Source organism: Ascaphus truei, chromosome 15 (assembly GCF_040206685.1).
Source record: "Ascaphus truei isolate aAscTru1 chromosome 15, aAscTru1.hap1, whole genome shotgun sequence".
Classification (NCBI taxonomy): Eukaryota; Metazoa; Chordata; class Amphibia; order Anura; family Ascaphidae; genus Ascaphus; species Ascaphus truei.
In genome coordinates this window covers 42959397-42980706 of record NC_134497.1, presented here as the reverse complement: position 1 = coordinate 42980706, position 21310 = coordinate 42959397, and the positions used below count along the sequence as shown (strand labels likewise).

Below are 21310 nucleotides of genomic sequence, written 5' to 3'. Positions count from 1 at the left end.
TGTTCAAAAGGGATGGCTCAGCACACTAGGCTAAAATGGAAACATACCGGGCCCAACCTCTTACCTGGTGACAGTAAGTCTGGGGTTTGGTTACCAAGTGTGATGTGCCCATACTTCACAGCGATATCTGGTACTTAACAATATCCCGGCCACCCTAACACCTAGGGTCTCTGAGGCTTTTCAACTCTGGACTTCTCTTAGACACTGAGGCACCACCTTAGCAGGGTGCCCTTTGAAGTCCAGAGATGAAAAATCCCTCAGCTCATTCATTAATAACATATGGGCATGTTAATGGATTCATTGCCGGACTGGTAGAAACGGTTTCCTGCCTTTGCATTTAAAACACCATTGAAATACAGTATGCTTATAAATGTATGTTCTGCATGTGTAACACATATAAAATTATATAAAATTCATATGTATGTTCATGGTACATATGTAAATAACTGCACTCAAAAAATTAGAGTGCTAGCTCTTTCCTAGTGCAAGTTATCCACTTAATTGAATGGCTCTGTTTGGTGACGTGGTTTGTGGTTTGACCTATAATTGGTCTGGGTTACAAGCCAGCATACAATGTATCCGTGTCGGCTTTTGATCGGTAACTGCAGACACATGCCAACAATTCAGCTTAAGTGGATAACAAGACCACTGGATACATTTTGACAAGATGGCACTTCAGCTAGACCGCAAACCCCTTATCCAATTGACTTTGCGGTTTAGAGATCTACGGCTTAGGAAGTGATATCCATCTTCAAAGCAGCCACTTATTCACAGGCACGCTTCTTCACTTTGCGCTTAGTTCAGCGCTAGAAGCTCCCCCTTGTGTCACAAATATAGTTAGCACTTTTTTATTCATTCGGTGTAACTGGAGCTAGCTTCTTAGCTGCAAAACAGGGACAAAAAGATAGTGTAGGTGAAAACATAGGCTGATGGTTGCAATACATTTTAACCCCTTTTGTCCCAACACTGTTTAGGGTTAACCAGCCGGGCATAATACCTATTATTGGCCTGGTTAAACCTCTCACCGCCACAGACTCCCACCCCCCCATTACAAATAAAAAGACCCCCACACCCCCAATACATATAAAAAGATCCCCCTTCCCCCCAATACATATTAAAAAAAACACTTACTTTGGGGATGGTCAGGCCGGGCCTGGTGGCTGCGGGTTGCCCGGCGGCAGACACTGCAAGTTGGCCCGACCTCTGGCCAGGCCCAACTGCCAGTTGCAGCTGGGCCCCGGCTCTCCATCAGCTGCAGGTCTCTTCCTCACTATGTCCCACGCTGAGCTTCCTAAGTCATCAACGCACCGGAAGCTAAGGCCCAGCTTACTTCTGGTACTCTAACGTCAGAGGGCCGTTGCATGCCCCCAACATTGGAAGCTCGGCGTGGGACAAAGAGAAAGGAAGAGGCTGTAGCTGATGGAGCTGGAGCCTGGTCGTGACTGGTAGATGGGCCTGGCCAGAGGTCGGGGGTACTTGCACCGTCGCCCTCCGGCCCTCCCACAGCCATTGGGCCTGGGACAGCTGTCCCCCCCCCTGCGGGAGGCCCTGCTTGCTGCTCTCTAAAAGGAACATGACATACAGGTTGTAAAGCCGGCTGCATTAATGTCCCTCACTGGGGACGTTAGTCTGTCTCTGTCCTCCACCTCAGTATTCACAGGACATTCTAGGACATTTTGGTTGCATCTGTTTTGCCACAATGCACGCCACCACTGGCCACTTCGCTGCTAAGGTAAGTGCCGAAACTCCCAACCCTAGAACCCTATATCCTAAGCCCCCCCCCCCTTACCCTAAAACCCTATACCTCAAGCCCTTACCCTAAAACCCCCTACCTTAAGCCCTTACCCCAAAAAAGACAATTAGTTGTGGCAAAACTATTCCGATTCAAAGCAGAGTGAGGCTACAGACCGCTTCAGCATAATGGGAACGCACATTTATTAGAACAGCATTTTTCTTTACATAAAACTACAATAATAAGGATACAAATAACCTGCATAAAAAAGTTATGACTTTCTTTATCCTTAAACATGCCTGGCTTTAGAGAAAACAGACCCTGTGTGTGTCCTCTTGTGTGTGTTCAGATGTGATAACTGACTAAATCCTTTCCCACATTCCCCACATACATGGGGTCTCTCCCCTGTGTGTGTCCTCTTGTGCATGTAAAGGCTGGATAACCGACTAAATCCCTTCCCACATTCCCCACATACATGTGGTCTCTCCCCTGTGTGTGTCATCATGTGTGTGTTCAGGCTGGATAAGTAGCTGAATCCCTTTCCACATTCCCCACATACATGCGGTGTCTCCCCTGTGTGTGTCATTGTGTGTGTGTTCAGATGTGATAACCGACTAAATCCATTCCCACATTCCCCACATATATGTGGTCTCTCCCCTGTGTGTGTCATTGTGTGTGTGTTCAGATGTGATAACCGACTAAATCCATTCCCACATTCCCCACATATATGTGGTCTCTCCCCTGTGTGTGTCCTCATGTGTCTGTTCAGGCTGGATAAGTCACTAAATCCCTTCCCACATTTCCCACATACATGTGGTCTCTCCCCTGTGTGTGTCCTCATGTGTGTGTTCAGGTTGGATACATCACTAAATCCCTTCCCACATTCCCCACATACATGCGGTCTCTCCCCTGTGTGTGTCCTTTTGTGTTTGTTCAGATGTGATAACCGACTAAATCCCTTCCCACATTCCCCACATACATGCGGTCTCTCCCCTGTGTGTGTCCTCTTGTGTATCCGCAAGCTGGATAAGTCACTAAATCTCTTCCCACATTCCCCACATACATGCGGTCTCTCCCCTGTATGTGTCCTCTTGTGTATCCGCAAGCTGGATAAGTCACTAAATCTCTTCCCACATTCCCCACATACATGCGGTCTCTCCCCTGTGTGTGTCCTCAGGTGTATGTTCAGGCTGGATAACTGACTAAATCCCTTCCCACATTCTCCACAAACATGCGGTCTCTCCCCTGTGTGTGTCCTCTTGTGTGTGTTCAGATTGGATAACCGACTAAATCCCTTCCCACATTCCCCACATACATGGGGTCTCTCCCCTGTGTGTGTCCTCTTGTGCATGTAAAGGCTGGATAACCGACTAAATCCCTTCCCACATTCCCCACATACATGTGGTCTCTCCCCTGTGTGTGTCCTCTTATGTGTGTTCAGGCTGGATAAGTAGCTGAATCCCTTTCCACATTCCCCACATACATGCGGTGTCTCCCCTGTGTGTGTCATTGTGTGTGTGTTCAGATGTGATAACCGACTAAATCCATTCCCACATTCCCCACATATATGTGGTCTCTCCCCTGTGTGTGTCATTGTGTGTGTGTTCAGATGTGATAACCGACTAAATCCATTCCCACATTCCCCACATATATGTGGTCTCTCCCCTGTGTGTGTCCTCATGTGTCTGTTCAGGCTGGATAAGTCACTAAATCCCTTCCCACATTTCCCACATACATGTGGTCTCTCCCCTGTGTGTGTCCTCATGTGTGTGTTCAGGTTGGATACATCACTAAATCCCTTCCCACATTCCCCACATACATGCGGTCTCTCCCCTGTGTGTGTCCTTTTGTGTTTGTTCAGATGTGATAACCGACTAAATCCCTTCCCACATTCCCCACATACATGCGGTCTCTCCCCTGTGTGTGTCCTCTTGTGTATCCGCAAGCTGGATAAGTCACTAAATCTCTTCCCACATTCCCCACATACATGCGGTCTCTCCCCTGTGTGTGTCCTCAGGTGTATGTTCAGGCTGGATAACTGACTAAATCCCTTCCCACATTCTCCACAAACATGTGGTCTCTCCCCTGTGTGTGTCCTCTTGTGTATATTCAGGTGGGATGACGCACTAAATCCCTTCCCACATTCCCCACATACATGCGGTCTCTCCCCTGTGTGTGTCCTCTTGTGCATGTAAAGGCTGGATAACCGACTAAATCCCTTCCCACATTCCCCACATACATGTGGTCTCTCCCCTGTTTGTGTCCTCTTATGTGTGTTCAGGCTGGATAAGTAGCTGAATCCCTTTCCACATTCCCCACATACATGCGGTGTCTCCCCTGTGTGTGTCCTTTTGTGTGTGTTAAGGTGGGATAACCAACTAAATCCCTTCCCACATTCCCCACATACATGCGATCTCTCCCCTGTGTGTGTCCTCTTGTATGTGTTTAGGCTGGATAAATCACTGAATCCTTTACCACATTCCACACATACATGCGGTCTCTCCCCAGTCTGTGTCCTCTTCTGTAGGTTCTGGTCTGATAACCAAGTCAGACTCTTCCTACTTTCTCCAAGATTTTTTCCTATGGCAGCTGCTAATACATATTTTTTGGAATGAGAAGCAGTTACAATGTTTATTAATTGCCTTGACTGGTTGAAAGATGCATTTTCTGTCATATTTATTGGAATGTTGCAAGATTGTTCTGTCCTCTTCTTTTCCATATACTCATTTGGGTGTTTGAACTTCAGATATTTGAGGAGGTAATCCTGACTGCTAAAAGCAACCTTGCAGTGCTGGCATGGGGGGATTATTGGTGCTTGACTTTGTACTAGACGAGACAAAAAAATCACTGTTACACAAACTGTCTTACAAAAGATCATGAAAGAGAGGTACATTGGCATATCCCAAAAAGTTGAGGATGACAGTAAACTGTAGATGTACATTGTAAAAATGAAGGGTTTAGCACAGCATGTGCAGCATTAGGGCCGGAGAGTAGATGTAGTGGATAATACATTTAAAGTGGATCATAATATTTAACGATTTAAAAGGAAATTGTGAAGGTATAATTAAAAACTGTTTGTACAATAAATAGAATACGTGTCTCATTAGAAGCTCAAATATCAGTCACCGGGTGTTCCCGTTCCCGCACCATGTATCAGGTCTCTAATAGTTATAAGATGACCCAACTTTCTGCTAAATCTCCATTGTTAAATCAGGAACCAAGTGCCCAATTATTGTATTTGACATCACATATGTTATTCAGACTTAATTAAGCTATACCAGTATTATTCAGTGAATTCCAGAACTGTGTTAATTTTTTAATACAATTGTTTAAAGGTTATTTTTTAGGGAACAAGGAGTCTGTACTTGTATTACTGATTCTCCACCATACGAACATTGCATTTTATTAAATACATAACATATACATACAATGCTGGTGGGGACAATGCAAACACAAAAACGATGCAAAATCATGGAATATGATTCCAAAAAATGGAAAATGGAATGTGATTTCCTCCATTTAAGGTGACTTCCCAGCACCCAAAACATGGCAATCATCATCACATGGTACATCCACCAATTCCCTTCATTACCATAGCGGTTATCCACTGAGGTAATGAAGGGGGGTTATTAATATATTTTAATATTGTTGATGTATATATTATTGGTTACCATTTAATCGCCAATGTGTATATCTGGGCCCCCCATTGCGAGGGCCTACTTATCCATGGCGATAAACCATTGACTATGTGTGAAAAGTATTTTGAATGTTCTTTTTTGTTTTGTTTTAAACGTGAATATATTTTTGTTAATGTTTAAAACCACCTTTGTCTAATAGGGATATTGGGCATTAGTCTAAAAGGTGGGAGGAGGTAGGGGATGTGGGTGATGGCAGTAGGTGCCCCAGGGAGGGTGGTTAGGATTTCTGTGATGGGTGCAGGTGGTGGTGAGAGAGGTTAACCCCTTAATTTCCTTAGCCACTAGAATGGCAATAATTTACTGCCCACTAACGGGGTCAACAGGGTTAGGTAATGTTTTTTTTAAATAAAGTATAACCCCTTTGGTACCTGTGGTATACAGTAAGCACAGGCATGAAACGGGTTAATGTTATTTTGATCATAGAAGAGGAAAAACAGAGTCGGGGCGGTCACTGGTCTCCATAAACAATCCAAGCGCAATTAGTAAAAGAAAAAAAAAAGCTGTGTGTGCTGTGCACGCGCATAGTAAGTGAAACTTCTTTGACTTTTGTCACAGAAATTGTATTTGTGTTGGTGATGTTTTAATTAAAAATCAAAATACAATTTCAGTGACAAAACGCAAATAAATTTGACTTAGAATGAGCTTGCTCGGCACACATCCCCTGTAATAGCTATTTGCACTAAGTGTGAATTCCTTGTGTGTATGTGTGTCAGTGTGTGTGTATGTGTGTCAGTCAGTGTGTGTATGTGTGTCAGTCAGTGTGTGTGTATATGTGTCAGTCAGTGTGTGTGTATGTGTGTCAGTCAGTGTGTGTGTATGTGTGTCAGTCAGTGTGTGTGTGTGTGTGTATGTCAGTCAGTGTGTGTGTGTGTGTGTGTATGTGTGTCAGTCAGTCAGTGTGTATGTGTATCTGTGTCAGTCAGTGTGTATGTGTAAGTCAGTGTGTGTGTGTGTGTGTGTGTGTGTGTCAGTCAGTCAGTGTGTGTGTGTGTATGTGTGTCAGTCAGTGTGTATGTGTATTTGTGTCAGTGTGTATGTGTAAGTCAGTGTGTGTGTCAGTCAGTGTGTGGGGGAGGTGTGGGTGGGTCAGAGTGTGTGGGGGTGTGTGGGTGGGTCAGTCAGTGTGCAGGGAGGTGTGGGTGGGTGGGTCAGTCAGTGTGCGGGGAGGTGTGGGTGGGTGGGTCAGTCAGTGTGCAGGGAGGTGTGGGTGGGTGGGTCAGTCAGTCATTGTGCAGGGAGGTGTGGGTGGGTGGGTCAGTCAGTCAGTGTGCGGGGAGGGGTGGGTGGGTGAGTCAGTCAGTGTGCGGGGAGGGGTGGGTGGGTGGGTCAGTCAGTCAGTGTGCGGGGAGGGGTGGGTGGGTCAGTCAGTCAGTGTGCGGGGAGGGGTGGGTGGGTGGGTCAGTCAGTCAGTGTGCTTTTGGGTCAGTCAGTCAGTGTGCGGGGAGGTGTGGGTGGGTGAGTCAGTGTGTGGGGAGGTGTGGGTGGGTGAGTCAGTGTGTGGGGAGGTGTGGGTGGGTGAGTCAGTGTGTGGGGGAGGTGTGGGTGGGTGAGTCAGTGTGTGGGGAGGTGTGGGTGGGTGAGTCAGTGTGTGGGGAGGTGTGGGTGAGTGAGTCAGTGTGTGGGGAGGTGTGGGTGAGTGAGTCAGTGTGTGGGGAGGTGTGGGTGGGTGAGTCAGTGTGTGGGGAGGTGTGGGTGGGTGAGTCAGTGTGTGGGGAGGTGTGTGTGGGTGAGTCAGTGTGTGGGGAGGTGTGGGTGGGTGAGTCAGTGTGTGGGGAGGTGTGGGTGGGTGAGTCAGTGTGTGAGGAGGTGTGGGTGGGTGAGTCAGTGTGTGGGGGGGGGTCAGTGTGTGGGGAGGTGTGGGTGGGTCAGTCAGTGTGTGGGGAGGTGTGGGTGGGTCAGTCAGTGTGTGGGGAGGTGTGGGTGGGTCAGTCAGTGTGTGGGGAGGTGTGGGTGGGTCAGTCAGTGTGTGGGGAGGTGTGGGTGGGTCAGTCAGTGTGTGGTGAGGTGTGGGTGGGTCAGTCAGTGTGTGGGGAGGTGTGGGTGGGTCAGTCAGTGTGCGGGGAGGTGTGGGTGGGTCAGTCAGTGTGCGGGGAGGTGTGGGTGGGTCAGTCAGTGTGCGGGGAGGTGTGGGTGGGTTAGGTAGTCAGTGTGCGGGGAGGTGTGGGTGGGTCAGGTAGTCAGTGTGCGGGGAGGTGTGGGTGGGTGGGGTAGTCAGTGTGCGGGGAGGTGTGGGTGGGTGGGTGGGTCAGTCATTCAGTGTGCGGGGAGGTGTGGGTGGGTGGGTCAGTCAGTCAGTGTGCGGGGAGGGGTGGGTGGGTCAGTCAGTCAGTGTGCTTTTGGGTCAGTCAGTCAGTGTGCGGGGAGGTGTGGGTGGGTCAGTCAGTGTGGGTGGGTGAGTCAGTGTGTGGGGAGGTGTGGGTGGGTGAGTCAGTGTGTGGGGAGGTGTGGGTGGGTGAGTCAGTGTGTGGGGAGGTGTGGGTGGGTGTCAGTGTGTGGGGAGGTGTGGGTGAGTGAGTCAGTGTGTGGGGAGGTGTGGGTGGGTGAGTCAGTGTGTGAGGAGGTGTGGGTGGGTGGGTGAGTCAGTGTGTGGGGGGGGGAGTCAGTGTGTGGGGAGGTGTGGGTGGGTCAGTCAGTGTGTGGGGAGGTGTGGGTGGGTCAGTCAGTGTGTGGGGAGGTGTGGGTGGGTTAGTCAGTGTGTGGGGAGGTGTGGGTGGGTCAGTCAGTGTGTGTCAGTCAGTGTGTGGTGAGGTGTGGGTGGGTCAGTCAGTGTGTGGGGAGGTGTGGGTGGGTCAGTCAGTGTGTGGGGAGGTGTGGGTGGGTCAGTCAGTGTGTGGGGAGGTGTGGGTGAGTGAGTCAGTGTGTGGGGAGGTGTGGGTGGGTGAGTCAGTGTGTGGGGAGGTGTGGGTGGGTGAGTCAGTGTGTGGGGAGGTGTGGGTGAGTGTGTCAGTGTGTGGGGAGGTGTGGGTGAGTGAGTCAGTGTGTGAGGAGGTGTGGGTGGGTGAGTCAGTGTGTGGGGGGGGGAGTCAGTGTGTGGGGAGGTGTGGGTGGGTCAGTCAGTGTGTGGGGAGGTGTGGTTGGGTCAGTCAGTGTGTGGGGAGGTGTGGGTGGGTCAGTCAGTGTGTGGGGAGGTGTGGGTGGGTCAGTCAGTGTGTGGGGAGGTGTGGGTGGGTCAGTCAGTGTGTGGGGAGGTGTGGGTGGGTCAGTCAGTGTGTGGGGAGGTGTGGGTGGGTCGGTCAGTCAGTCAGTCAGTCAGTCAGTCAGTCAGTCAGTGTGTGTGTGTGTGTGGGGGGGGGCAGTCAGTGTGTGTGTCCTGCTGCAGCCAGGGGTGGGTGTAAAATTGCGCACCACTTCTCCCCCTCCCCTTCTGCGCCCCCCCCCTTCACAAATCCTACGCACCCCTTCCTTCACAAATCCTGCGCACCCCCCCCCTTCACAAATCCTGCGCACCCCCCCCGCAACAAATTCTGCGCACACCCTTCCCCCCCCCCCCGCAGGGTACATGCGCGCCGCCCGGGTCACCCTTTCTTCCAGGAGCCGGCGCCGAGCCCCTGTGCCGCGCGTGTGTTGCGCCGTATGTCACCGCAACACCGCAGGGGGTCTGCGAACGTGCGTGGGGGGAACGACGCCGTTGCCAGCCGCTTCTGCGCATGTGTGGCGTCCGTCAGCGGCGCCATCACAACTGCGCATGCGCGGCATGGCAGCTGTGTGTAAAGTTTTTTGTACTCTTTGATAAAGTCATTTTGTCAGGACGAAACGCGTAAGATGTTTTTTCTACCCTCTACTGATTTCTATTTTCTATTAAATAAAGCTTTTTTCTTTTACTAATTGCGCTTGGATTGTTTATGGAGAGCAGTGACTGCCTAGACTGTGTTTTTCCTCTTCTATACTAAAGCTATTGGCAGCAGCATGCCGAGACAACCTGAGCTTGGAGCAACGCTGTTTCTATATCAGCATCACCCGGCCATTCAATCATCATATTGTGAGTACTTGCCAGCTGATTTATGTAGCGTGGGACACAGGGTGTAAGAGAGGATATCAGTTACTGGATTCTGTGACTTATTCTGGGTCACGTTTTTTGCGTGACCTTTTATACTTCTACCAGTGTTTCTGCGTTATAGTCCCCCACCCTGAGTGAGTCTGGTCACGCTTGGATCATTTACAGTGGACTAATTGCTTTTATCCATGCTTCATTTGATTCTCTCTCTGTGTACTATGGATTAAAAGGAATATCTTCTCTAGTTGCAGCATCCGGATTTGGGGTTTATTCCCCATTTTTTCTTTATTTTGATCATAGGTTTCTGTAATAATAGACATTACAGAAGCCAATTATAGAAATATTAACCCAATGCGGTATTTAACACATTAACGGTCGCGTTAATTCCCATATCGCGAGATTGGCCCAAATGTCACACCTAGTAAATTATTACCACAATCGTGATATATACCACCTTAAAATTGTGGTAATAACACCCAATAATTTATTATTTCCCCAGCTGCAATATTACCTCCACTTTAACAGAATTTGATATATCTGAGTCGTAGTGTTTTGTTTATGCCTGCGGGACAAACCAAGAACTAACCATGCAATACTAGCGACTAAGGTTGCAAAGGGGGTTAAGTAGTGTAATGTGTATATTATCTCCTTTGTGGTCAGCTAGTCATGAAAACCAATGACTAGTTGACCAGTGAACTACTAAGGGGTTAATATGTACTGTAATGTATTTTAATAACTATTTTATCAACTATTCCATGTTGGTTTAGCTTATCTTGCCTATGTGTATAATATGCAGTTTTATGGCCATTATATACACAGGAAAGACAGGGCTAACGCCAGCCTGGAGTAGGTGATAAAATATTTGCGGTATTTCTGCCGTTCATCCCGTTCCGATAAATATCGTAACTTGCTGTATGGCAAGTTTTACGTGAAAATGCGGCATTATGACTGTTTTGTATCAGATTCGAAGCTTTTCACAGGTCCGATAAATAGTGCTTTATTTTTGGCGCTGCAACGCTGATTCATTGACGATAATAATAAGGCACTTTTATATAGGTGGTAATACAGCATTTTGTGTTACCGCAGCTTCATGTATTCGACCCTTTGACTAAAGTCATGTTTAGTGATATTAAGTTCTAGTTGATCCGTGATGGTGTATGCAGATCTATCAATATTTGCAATTTAACTTCACTAACAAGACACTAGAGATGTAAAAACCACACGATACACATATTCCTGATTACCTAGTGCTGGCACGGTACTTTTCTGCAGCGTACCCCAGGTGATACCAAGCTCTTTCCCATATTCATCTCCATACCAGACCAGGAGCTGTGTGTGTGAGGGGAGGTCTGTGCAGGTTCTGTAGTAGATTTTCCTATGGTACTGCAACGCCACAAGGTTCTGTTCTTCCTCGTTTCTCACTCAATTTACAAACCTAAAATTGGGACAGTTAGTGAGGTCTCAAAGTAATGTCTATTTTATAAAGGAAGAGCTGAAAAAAAGATACACCTTGTTAATAATGTGACTTGTCTTTTTTTTCTTCTTGCAAGGATTTGGAAAGACAATAAGTGATGGTAATGGTCACAGAGTAATAGTCTGAGGAATATAGACGTGGCATTAGCTGCCCTGAAAACTACGTAAAGTATTGTAGGTGACAGCAACCAAAGTTATCCATAATGTCAACAGCTGTCTCTGGTTAAATAAGGCTTTGAAAAGTGTGTCCCTGCGTTCCTAAGACAGGGAAAGACTTGTGTGCGGTGAGAGGAAAAGGAGCGCTTAGGATAGCTAGCAAGGAGAAAAGGCGAATTGTACAAACACTTTTGGGTTTGTAATCTCAGGATTTATTTAAACTGAAGCAGAGTAGGAAAATGGTATTTAAAGGGACAGTACCTCCTAGGAAGAACGTGAACCAACAACACTGGCATATTTAATAGGTAAAATGTAGCCAATTGTTAAGTTAAAAAACCCGTTAAGCAAACAAAAAACATAACACTTCCATAGAAAAAGTAATTATAAAGCCCTCATTAGTCAAACACATAAATGTTCCTGGAGAAATACAGAACAGGATTTCTTTCACAATACACAAATAAGTAAAACAGTTATTTTAACCCTTTGAGTGACGGAGGGGTCACGTGATCGCTCCCTACTGATGACAGGACGGACGGGGAGACCCCCTCCCTTTCATCCCACATAGTGATAGATTCGTCCTGCTCTGCACAGGAGCACAGAATTACATCTCCCCTAGGAAAACCAGCAGGATTACTATGATGTAGCTATTACATCATGGGCCAGACACGGTGACATAGCAACTACATCACAAGGGCACCCAAAGGGTTAAATGTTGATTTCATCCTTTTCATGGAAGTCGTGTACTCCAAGAGATTTCACATTTTCCCGCCTCTAGGTTGGATTTAAAGTAGCAGTTAAAAAAAAAAAGTGTGTGCCGACCACGCGTATTTTAAGTGAAACTTCTTTGTGTTTTGTCACGGAAATTGTATTTGTGATGTGATGTTTTTAATTAAAAATCAAAAAACACAATTTCAGTGCCAAAACACAAAAAAGTTTGACTTACTGTAGAAAGTGTGTTATATTTGCACTTTATTTATATTAACTGTGAATTCCTCGTGTTTGTGGGTGTGCGTTACTGTGCGCGCCTGTGTATGTGTGTATCACTGTGTCACTGTGTGTGCGCATTAGTTAGTGTGTACGTCACCCTGTGTGCATCACTGCGTGAGTCAGTGTATATATCACTGTGTGTCTGTGTTCGAGTCAGTAAGCGCACTGTGTGTTTATATCACTGTGTGTGTTTGTGTCCTTCAAGTGTGGAGCTGGGGTGGAGTGTGTGCTCCAGCTATCCCCTCCCTCTAATCCCTCCGGCGGAGCGTCGGGGAGACAGCGCATCTCCTGGCCGAAGAGGAGAAGATCCTGTGTGCTCGGTGTGGGGGTAGAGAGAGGGGAGCGGTGGCGTCTGGAACTGCAGGCTGATTTCAGTTCCAGGACATTGCGGGCGAAGTCCCGGTCAGGGGAAAATACTTATTTAGGATTCCCAGCAACTAGGAAAGTCTAGGTTTTATTTTACACCAGTTCCCAAGTAAGTGTGTCTTTTTGCCTGTAGTTTGTGTTCCACTGTGTGTATGCCTATTTTAGTGAATAAACAAAAATCTATTTCATTACCTGTTTTGCTCAATGAATGGTACTGGTATAAAAAGGTATAAACTGCCTGGTCTCCCGTGACAGTGTGTGTGAGTGTGCGTCACTGTGTGTGTGTATGGCTGTGCATCATCAGTCAGCGTGCGCGCATCAGTGTATGTGTGTAACCCTGTGCATGTGCGCGTCAGTGTGTGTATCACTGGATACAATGATACTCCTCCCACAGGAGAAAGAAACGATGCACCGCCAAATAGAAAAATTGCAAAGGCTGAAATGGTGACTAGAATTTTTTTTATTGGAGCATAGTGGTGTAGTTCTGGCGGATCCTCTGACGCGTTTCACACTGAAGCACTTTGTCAAAACAGTTTCTTTCTCCTGTGGGAGGAGTATCATTGTATTCAGGTTGCTTCCTGTAGCATGCCGGGTTGCTGCATCAACTGATCAGTTCAGGCACCGCTGGTCAGATCATTCACCGGGACGGAGGAGTCACCTGGTGGATCGCGGTGTACCTGCTCGATGGAGGAGTACAACATTTACGGGCCCGGCAGCATTTTCTTCACAAACCGTGAGTCACTCTATTCTCAATAATACTAGAGCTCTGGTGAGAGCCAATTGTTAAGAGAGACTGCTTACTTTCACAAGTCTACATTGAAAATTAGCCGTGGCCCTATTTACATACATTTATCACATGAGCAGGATTCAGCAACCTTATTGACTCTTTGAGCGCCGGATTGGTAAACCTTTTTGGTTTTCCTTGTATCTACATGTGTGTATCACTGTGTATGCGCATCTGTCACTGTGCATGTCCGCGTCAGTAAGTGTGCGCACGTCAGTCTGTATTTGTGTGTGCGCGTCACTGTGTTTGAGTCACTGTGGGTTTTTATCACTGTGTGTGCGCACGTCAGTCAGTGTGTCTGTGGCGACAGGAGAGCCGTCCGAAGAGCAGGAGATATCGGGGGAGCTGAGCACAGGTGGGGGAAGTGGGGTGTGGTTGGTCGTTCGTCCTCTCCAGTAACTGCTGGGAGCTGGCACACTGTTGCTAATGGTGTCTTCTGTCAGCAGTGACGTCACTTCCTGCAATGCCGTCACCTTCAAGGCAATTTACTGCCAGGCAAATGTTTCTGTGGTATGTGCCGCTAAAGAAGTTTCACTTCAAAATGTCCCCTTCCGCATGCACATCAATGTAATCCAAACACTGACAAGTGATTAGCTTAGTTGCAGATCGATCCATTCTCCTATGATCAATCGGCGAAGATTCGTCTCGAGGGGTCACTAAATCATTGTGTAACGCAGTCAGAGGAACATATTTATATTCATATGTGTTACACTTACGTGTGCTCGCTTCCGAGCCGTGGTCCTGTTACATGTGGCTTCTCCAGCAGCCGCATGTCCCCGTCGCAGTATTGTGTGTGCGCCTGGACAGGGATGGGGCTGTACACACACACATAAGTGGGTGGGTATGTGTGTGTCATGGCAACGCGGTGTCAGGAGCAAGATGCAGGAAAATGGCAGCGGACAAAATGCACTCACCCCAGGCGAGCCCTGTACATGTGTGTGTGTGTTTGTATGTATATAGAAAATAAAGAGATTGCGCCTGGTTGTGCTGAGCAAATACCAGATTGTATAAAATACACATAATTAATTACAAACACCAGAATAAATCTAATTGTTGGTACTACTCACAATACTACCTAGTATGAAACATATGCAAATATTAGTATTCAAATGATTATCTAACATATACAATGCCAATGGATATAAATATTAAATAATAATATAAAATAAAAATGGTGTAAAAAAAAAAATGTCCATATGAATATATTTAAAAAAAACAATAATGTGAACTGTGATGGTCAACAAAACTGTTTCACCGGATACTGGTAGCTTTCTTCTTGGGCACAACAACCTCCCATGACATAACTTAACAAAAAAAGAGAAGAAAAAGCGCCCGATCCTCGTGTGATAACGTATATAAAATTTAATAAAATTTGGGCACGACGATTCAAAACTCACAAAAATCCAAGTGTTACAGGCATTGTATGAGTCCAACTCATGCTCCGACACTGCTGTGAACCTCCGCTACTCTGCTGGCAATGCTCTGTGATGACGTCACTCCTCTTTCCTGTTTGTGGTGTTACCGTCTGGAGTGTCCTCAGGCGACTCTCCACCTAGTGACACAGGTTCCTTTTGGATGTGATTGCCACAATAGTCAGGAACGGACCGCATATATGTACGTGTGTGTTCACACACAACTCCCCCACCACCTCCCAGCATTACAGATGCAGGCGATGTGTTCTCTGATCTTTCCTCTCCTCTCCATGCTGCAGTCTTCCCTCTCCTCCCTTCTCTTCGATCTCCCCCCCTCTAAAAAGGGCGGTACAGTGAGAGAGATCCCCGCCACTGCCACACACACATACATATATACTGTACATACAGTGTTCGAAATATCCGGTCGCCCGCACACCCCGGGCGACTGAATTTGACCCCGTGGCGACCTCCTAAAGGCCACCCAAGCAGCGCACGCAATTTTCCCTGCTTGCACTATATGATCCCATTATTTGGCTCCTCCTACTGCAATGGCTGCGCTGCGTCAGACGCCACGTTGACATGCCAACATGACGCTCATGACGTCACGCAGTGTCAAGGAGCTGAGGAGCACGAGACACCTCTCGCCCGGCTGCCTGCACCTCCCGTGCGGCTGCCAGCACCTCCCGCCCGACTGCCCAACCTCCCATCAGGCTGCCTGACTTGCTGCCCAACCTCCCGCCGGCTGCCCGACCTCCGGCCCTGCTGGATGAACAGCTGCACAGGTGGGCCCCTTCCCTTCCAATGTATACCCACCCAGTGAGTGTGAGTGTGTGTGTCTGTGAGTGTGTGTGTGTCTGTGTGTGTGTTTCTTTTGCCCATGTAAATCCCTTTGTGAAATGTCTCTGCGACTGTCTCTTTTTAGATGTGTGAAAGAACAGTCTTTTTGCCCCTGTAGTTTCACCTGCAGGGCGCAATCATTTGCGGCTATTCCAGCTGTGGCGGTTGGCTGATTTGCCACTTGGTATTCTGCGGAGAGGAATGACTGTATGTCTTATCCGTGCCATAGTTCGCAGGAGGACTGTCCGATTGTTTCTTTTCCTTCGGACAATCCTTTTGTCGGTCGCCTTCAGGAGGTTACTTTCTTCCTTCGGTGGAGTCGACTCATCATCCTTAGTGATCTGGACTGCCGAGCATCTTAGACCATTGTCACATTCCCCTGATGCGAAGTTTTTTTTTTTTTCTCAGGGGTATGACCTTGTCTCTTCTCTTTGCTTGGCCTTCCTGTCGCTTTGATATGGCCATGACATGGGTCGGAGAGAGGTGTGTCCACATTCTGTTAGTACTGTTCTGCGGGCGTCAACGTAGCCTGGTTCGTGCCCTTTGTCAATGCACACATTTTCCACTATCCCCCATCCTAAGTCAAGTCTTTGGGCGAATGGAGCCGTGTGGGGTCCGTTGCGCTGTTTGCAGACTTTGTGTACCCTCAGGATGTCCCCACCGAGAAGCAGCAAGATCTTGGCGCCTTGTTCTACTGGCGGGATGTAGTTAGATAGCCCTCTGAGGTGTGGGTGATGGCGTGCCACATCGGGTGTGGGAATCTCGTCCCTGTTTGCAGCCAGGTGACTGCACTCGATGAATGTGGGGAGAGCTATCTTCACTCTGTTGTCCACTGAACGTATGATGTAGCAAGTTGCTCTTCTCCCTGTTCTCTCAGTTAACCCAGCACAGGTTCTGAGGGTGTAGAGTGAGGCATTGTCTTGTGCGTTGAACAAGCTGAAGAATTCCGTCTTCGCCAATGATCTGTTACTTTGATCGTCGATGATTGCATACATCCGAATAGCCCTCTCAGATTGTCCCTGTGGGTGGACTGTGACAAGGCATATTTTGGAGCAGGACCTTTTGTCACATCCTTTTCCGCAAACCTCAGTGCACTGAGACGTGACATATGTTGGCTCTCCTTCTCCTTCCTCCCCGCTCCGCTATGAAGGATGGGTTGTTGAGTTAGTGGAGTGTCAGCGCCTCTGGATGTAGAGATGTTACGTGCTTATCACTTTTGCACACTACACATTTGATGGCTTCTTTACAGTCTTTCGCTAGGTGAGTTATGGAATCGCAGCACCTGAAGCAAACTCAGAATTCTCTGAGTAACTTCTTGCGTTACTCTATGGTTTTCATCCTGAACCCGAAGCACCTGTTAAGTAGGTGTGGCTTCTTGTGAATGGGACATTCCCTGTTTGGGTCCCTTGGTTTCTTGTTTTCAGCGACCGACTGGTCGGTGGTCGTTTGGATCGTGGGGTACACGACCAACCTGTGGACCGAGATAGGTGTTCTAGCGTTACCGTATCTCGCCACTGGTCTCTCATTCCTCAGGTTGCTTGCACTGTGTGTGGTCTACGCACCTAAGATGAAACTGGGATCATTCCTTGTCCGTGCCGCTTCGTGGATGAAGCTCAAGAAGAATGATAATGGAGGGAAGTCGACTTGCTTCTCCCTTTTGTATTTGGAGCCTTGTGACGTCCATCTTTCATGGAGGTTGTAGGGTAGCTTCTCCAAGATGGGTCTCACTCCGCGAGCTGAGTCTAGGACGTTAAGACCTGTCAGGGATTGGTATGTTCTTGCAAACTCCAGCTCCTGCAGCAGTTCCCTGAGCTCTCATAACTTCGAGTAGTCCTTGGCTGTGATCCCGTTGACTCTTTTGAAGATCGCGTCTTCAACTGCTTCGGGGCTTCCATAGCACTCCTATAGCCTTTCCCATACTAAGTCGAGACCTAATTGGGGGTGGTTCACGTTTGCTGCCCTGAGTCTCTTCGCATGTTCTATGGATTCTTTCTTCAGCCATTTGGTTAGCAGGCTGAGTTCTTCCCTTGCGGAGAAGCCCAGGCTCTTGATCGCGTCTTTGAATGTGAACTTCCATATTTGGTAATTCTCAGAGTTGGTAAGTCCTGTTTGCACCATGTCGCGCCGGATCATGTACTTGCCCATGTCTGTTAGGTCTGTGGCATTGGTGTGTTGGTCGCGTTCTGATGTGGTTGCCGGGAGGGGCCTTGTGGTCACCTCTTCCTTGACGTGGACGTGTGTTGATTGCTGGTCAGCGTGAGAGGCTGTGTTTTCTCGTGTGGGTGTGCCTGGATTGCGAGCCTGTTGGAGTGCATCCGTGTGTGCGCTGGTGTGTGGATCACTGTTGCGGCTGTGGCTATCCCACGTAGCGTGTACCCTCGAAGGAAATGCATCTTTTCCACGTGGACCTAGCAAGTCTTCGGTGTCTGTGGTGTCACCCTTATCGTGTTGAGATGGTGCGCTGGTATTTACACTGAAGAGGCTCCTCAAATAGACTTTAGTGCGTTGGACTGGATCCGCTGAGGCTACCCGACTGTATGGTTGATCCCTGCCATCCTGTCTCGCGGCCGCATCTAGGACTTTGGCTTGGGCTATGGCGGCAGCAGCTTCCCTCTCTTGATTTAGGGCCTCCAGGTTAACGTCCACCTCTGTCTTTTTACGAGCAGCGGCTAGGGTTACGGCGGCAGTGGCTGCAGCGGTCGTAGCACCAGCAGTTTCTGTCTGCTCCTCCTCTTGTATACGGGCCCTTTCGAGTTTCATGGCTGCCTCTTTCTGAGCGTATGCGGCCCTTGCCCGTGCGGCCTATGCGTTGGCTCGCGCCTGGGTGGCCTTTGCGCTTGCGCTGGACACATTAGATTGCACGGATTTTGCTGACCTTGATGAATGTCTGGATGAGCTGGAGCGCTGTGATGCAGTTTACAGCAAAAGGTCTTTTCTCTGGTCTTTGGCCTCAGTGATAGTGGTCTGCACGAAGCCGTCGCACTCCTGGTCAGTTGCCTCCTGCTGGTCACGTTCGCGGAGGCTTTCTTCCGTGTTGATTCTTTTTAGGTAGGCGAGATATGTTTGTGACAGCATTTGGTAGCGTTTGTGACTTGACCTCAATTGGGCTGTAGCTTGCCTAATCTGTTTCTTCTGATCGCTAGTACTTGCAACGTTACATATTTCACGACCAGTGTCCTCCCAGGTCTTCCCTAACCTTTCGTGGTGTGCGTCTATGTCAGATTCATGCTTTTCGTGCACTTTTTGTGTCAGTGTGACTGTCCGTTTAGGCCTTGTGCCTCCCTGCGCCGTTTGCAGTTGTGCAGCGGTCTCTGTGTCTGAGTGGTCACTCTCCTGCGTGATGTATGGTGAGGATCTGAGTTCTGCCATGCTGCAGGTGTGTAGACCTTTAGCAAGTACATGTTGCATGCGGTCTGTTACCTGCGTCAGCGATGGGCGACTGTCTCAGATGATGCCGATGGCGTCCTGCAGCGTTCAGCGTACTAGTAGCTGTACTCACAGGTGTCCGATGGCTCTGACCTGTGTCCTGGCGGGTGTCCTGTGGTGTGGCACTTAGTGGCGCTAGCCGTGGGGACGTGCGCAGGGGTGGTAGACATGGTAGCTCCTCACTGTGCAGAGGGTGGACTCAAAATAGAAATGGCAATCAAAGTTCTGTGTATAGTGCACTGTCTGACTGCAGTGCTGATGCCTTGTGTGTGAGGCTGATTGCTTGTCCTGGTGAGCAGAGACTGCTCTGTATTGGCTGTGTAAACTGCTTGCTTGTACTGCTGTAGAAGCTTGGCTCTGTATTGGCAGTGTAAAGCTGCTTGGTTGTCAGTGTGCAGAGACTGCTCTGTATCTTAGCATAAAGGCTGCGAGTAGCAGCTTCTGTGTGTGCCCCCAAAGCACATGGTCCTCCTTTTTACTATCCTGAAACCAGGGCACGTGTGATGTGTGAATGGCTCCAGTTAGCTTTAACTCAGCCCTCTTTCCAAAGCACACCAAGTCCTGCTATGTTTTCTTCACTTTATTGGAAAGGTGTCAATATATACAGTCACTTGTGGATGTTATGTAGTGATGGGAGAGTGCTTCTTTATAGGTGCTTTGTAGTTAAGGGCAGGTAAAAAGGAGATGGCCTTGCCAAGAGGAGTGTATGATAGAAGGGTACTCACGCAGCCAGAGTCAGGAATGAAAAGGAAGTGTGGGGGGAATCTGGTTAACAGGAATAGTCTAGGGACAGACTAACAGTCAGCAAGAAAGGGAGGGCAGAATAGCCCATTCTGAGAAAAATCTCACAGGTTACTATAGCAACCCACTGACTATATGCACAGAGGCATGGGTGGCAACATTGTATAAAACATACAGGCACAGTGTGTGTTCCGAGCAAAATACATGCAGCTGAAAATAAGGAACTGACAAGCAGAAGCTGCAAGGAAGGGAGGGGGGTGAACAGAGGGGGCAGAAATAGATATTCCTGTTCCAGGACAACACATACACACACACTAATATATATATATATATATATATATATATATATATATATATATATATATATATATACAGTGCTCGACAAATACGGTCGCCAGGTCGCCAGGGCCAACAAGATTTGGCCTCCTGGCGACTCAGCCTCATGGCCGCGCAGCGCACGCGGTTCTATGCTTGTTTAAAAAAAAAAAAAAAAAAAAAACATTTTTTTTCAAAATCCTTCTTCCTGATTGGTTTGACGGGACTTGGCGCGATGCAAGGTTTTTTTTTTTTTTTGCCAGCTACAGGCTCTATATAAGCCCACGCACACGAATCATCCTTCCTTTTGTATTCTGCTTGAAGGTTAGTACACCGTTGCCACAGTACACCATTGCCTCACTGACCCCCCCTCCCATCCTCCCCAGCCCGGCATCGATCACAATCAGGAGCCCACGCACCCAAGCAGCATCACTGACCCCCCCTCCTGACCCCCCAGCCCGGCATCAATCACAATCAGGAGCCCACGCACCCAAGCAGCATCACTGACCCCCCCCCCCCCCCCTCCCGACCCCCAGCCCGGCATCGATCACAATCAGGAGCCCACGCACCCAAGCAGCATCACTAACCCCCCCCCTCCCAGCCCGGCATCGATCCCAATCAGGAGCCCACGCACCCACGCACCATCACTGACCCCCCCACTCCCTCCTTGTGTCCAACGGATGCTGTGTCTGTGTGTGTGTGCTATGCTGGGTCTGTGTGACATGCTGGGTGTGTGTGTGTGTGTGACATGCTGGGTGTGTGTGTGTGTGTGTGCTGAGTGCCTGGGCTGGCTGGTTTGCTCTATATGAGCAGGAGCAGTGACGTCCTCAATCCTTTCCAGGGCTTTTTATAGAGGAAGTAAGTGCTCCCCCTGCCTCATGCATTACCATCTCCACAGCCCGCCCGACCCCCCCTCCCTCCTTGTGTCCAAAGGATGCTGTGTCTATCTGTCTTTATGTGTGTGCTATGCTGGGTCTGTGTGTGTGCTATGCTGGGTCTGTGTGTGTGACATGCTGGGTCTGTGTGTGTGACATGCTGGGTCTGTGTGTGTGACATGCTGGATGTGTGTGTGTGTGTGTGTGTGTGTGTGTGTGTGTGTGTGTGTGTGTGTGTGTGTGTGTGTGTGTGTGTGTGTGTGACATGCTGGATTTGTGTGTGTCTGTGTGTGTGACATGCTGGATGTGTGTGTGTGTGTGTGTGTGAGAGAGACATGTGTGTGTGTGTGTGTGTGTGTGTGTGTGTGTGTGTGTGTGTGTGTGTGTGTGTGTGTGTGTGTGTGTGTGTGTGTGTGTGTGACCTATGCTGGGTCTGTGTTTGAAGCGCCTGGGATGGCTGGTTTGCTCTATATGAGCAGGAGCAGTGACGTCCTCAATCCTTTCCAGGGTTGTT

The 21310-nt window shown here is 48.5% G+C and overlaps 1 protein-coding gene across 1 annotated transcript in view; it reads right to left on the bottom strand.

The window, feature by feature from the left end:
* Positions 1-1816: 1816 nt before the first annotated feature.
* LOC142466873 (uncharacterized) overlaps positions 1817-21310 on the bottom strand; it is a 25539-nt gene continuing 6045 nt past the window's right edge. The window contains exons 2-3 of the mRNA XM_075572427.1: positions 10669-10859; positions 1817-4558 (exon numbers count right to left, since the gene is read on the bottom strand). Of these exons, the coding sequence (XP_075428542.1) occupies positions 2022-4451 (2430 nt within the window). The 5' untranslated portion in view covers positions 4452-4558; positions 10669-10859 and the 3' untranslated portion in view covers positions 1817-2021. The remainder of the gene's footprint in view (positions 4559-10668; positions 10860-21310) is intronic.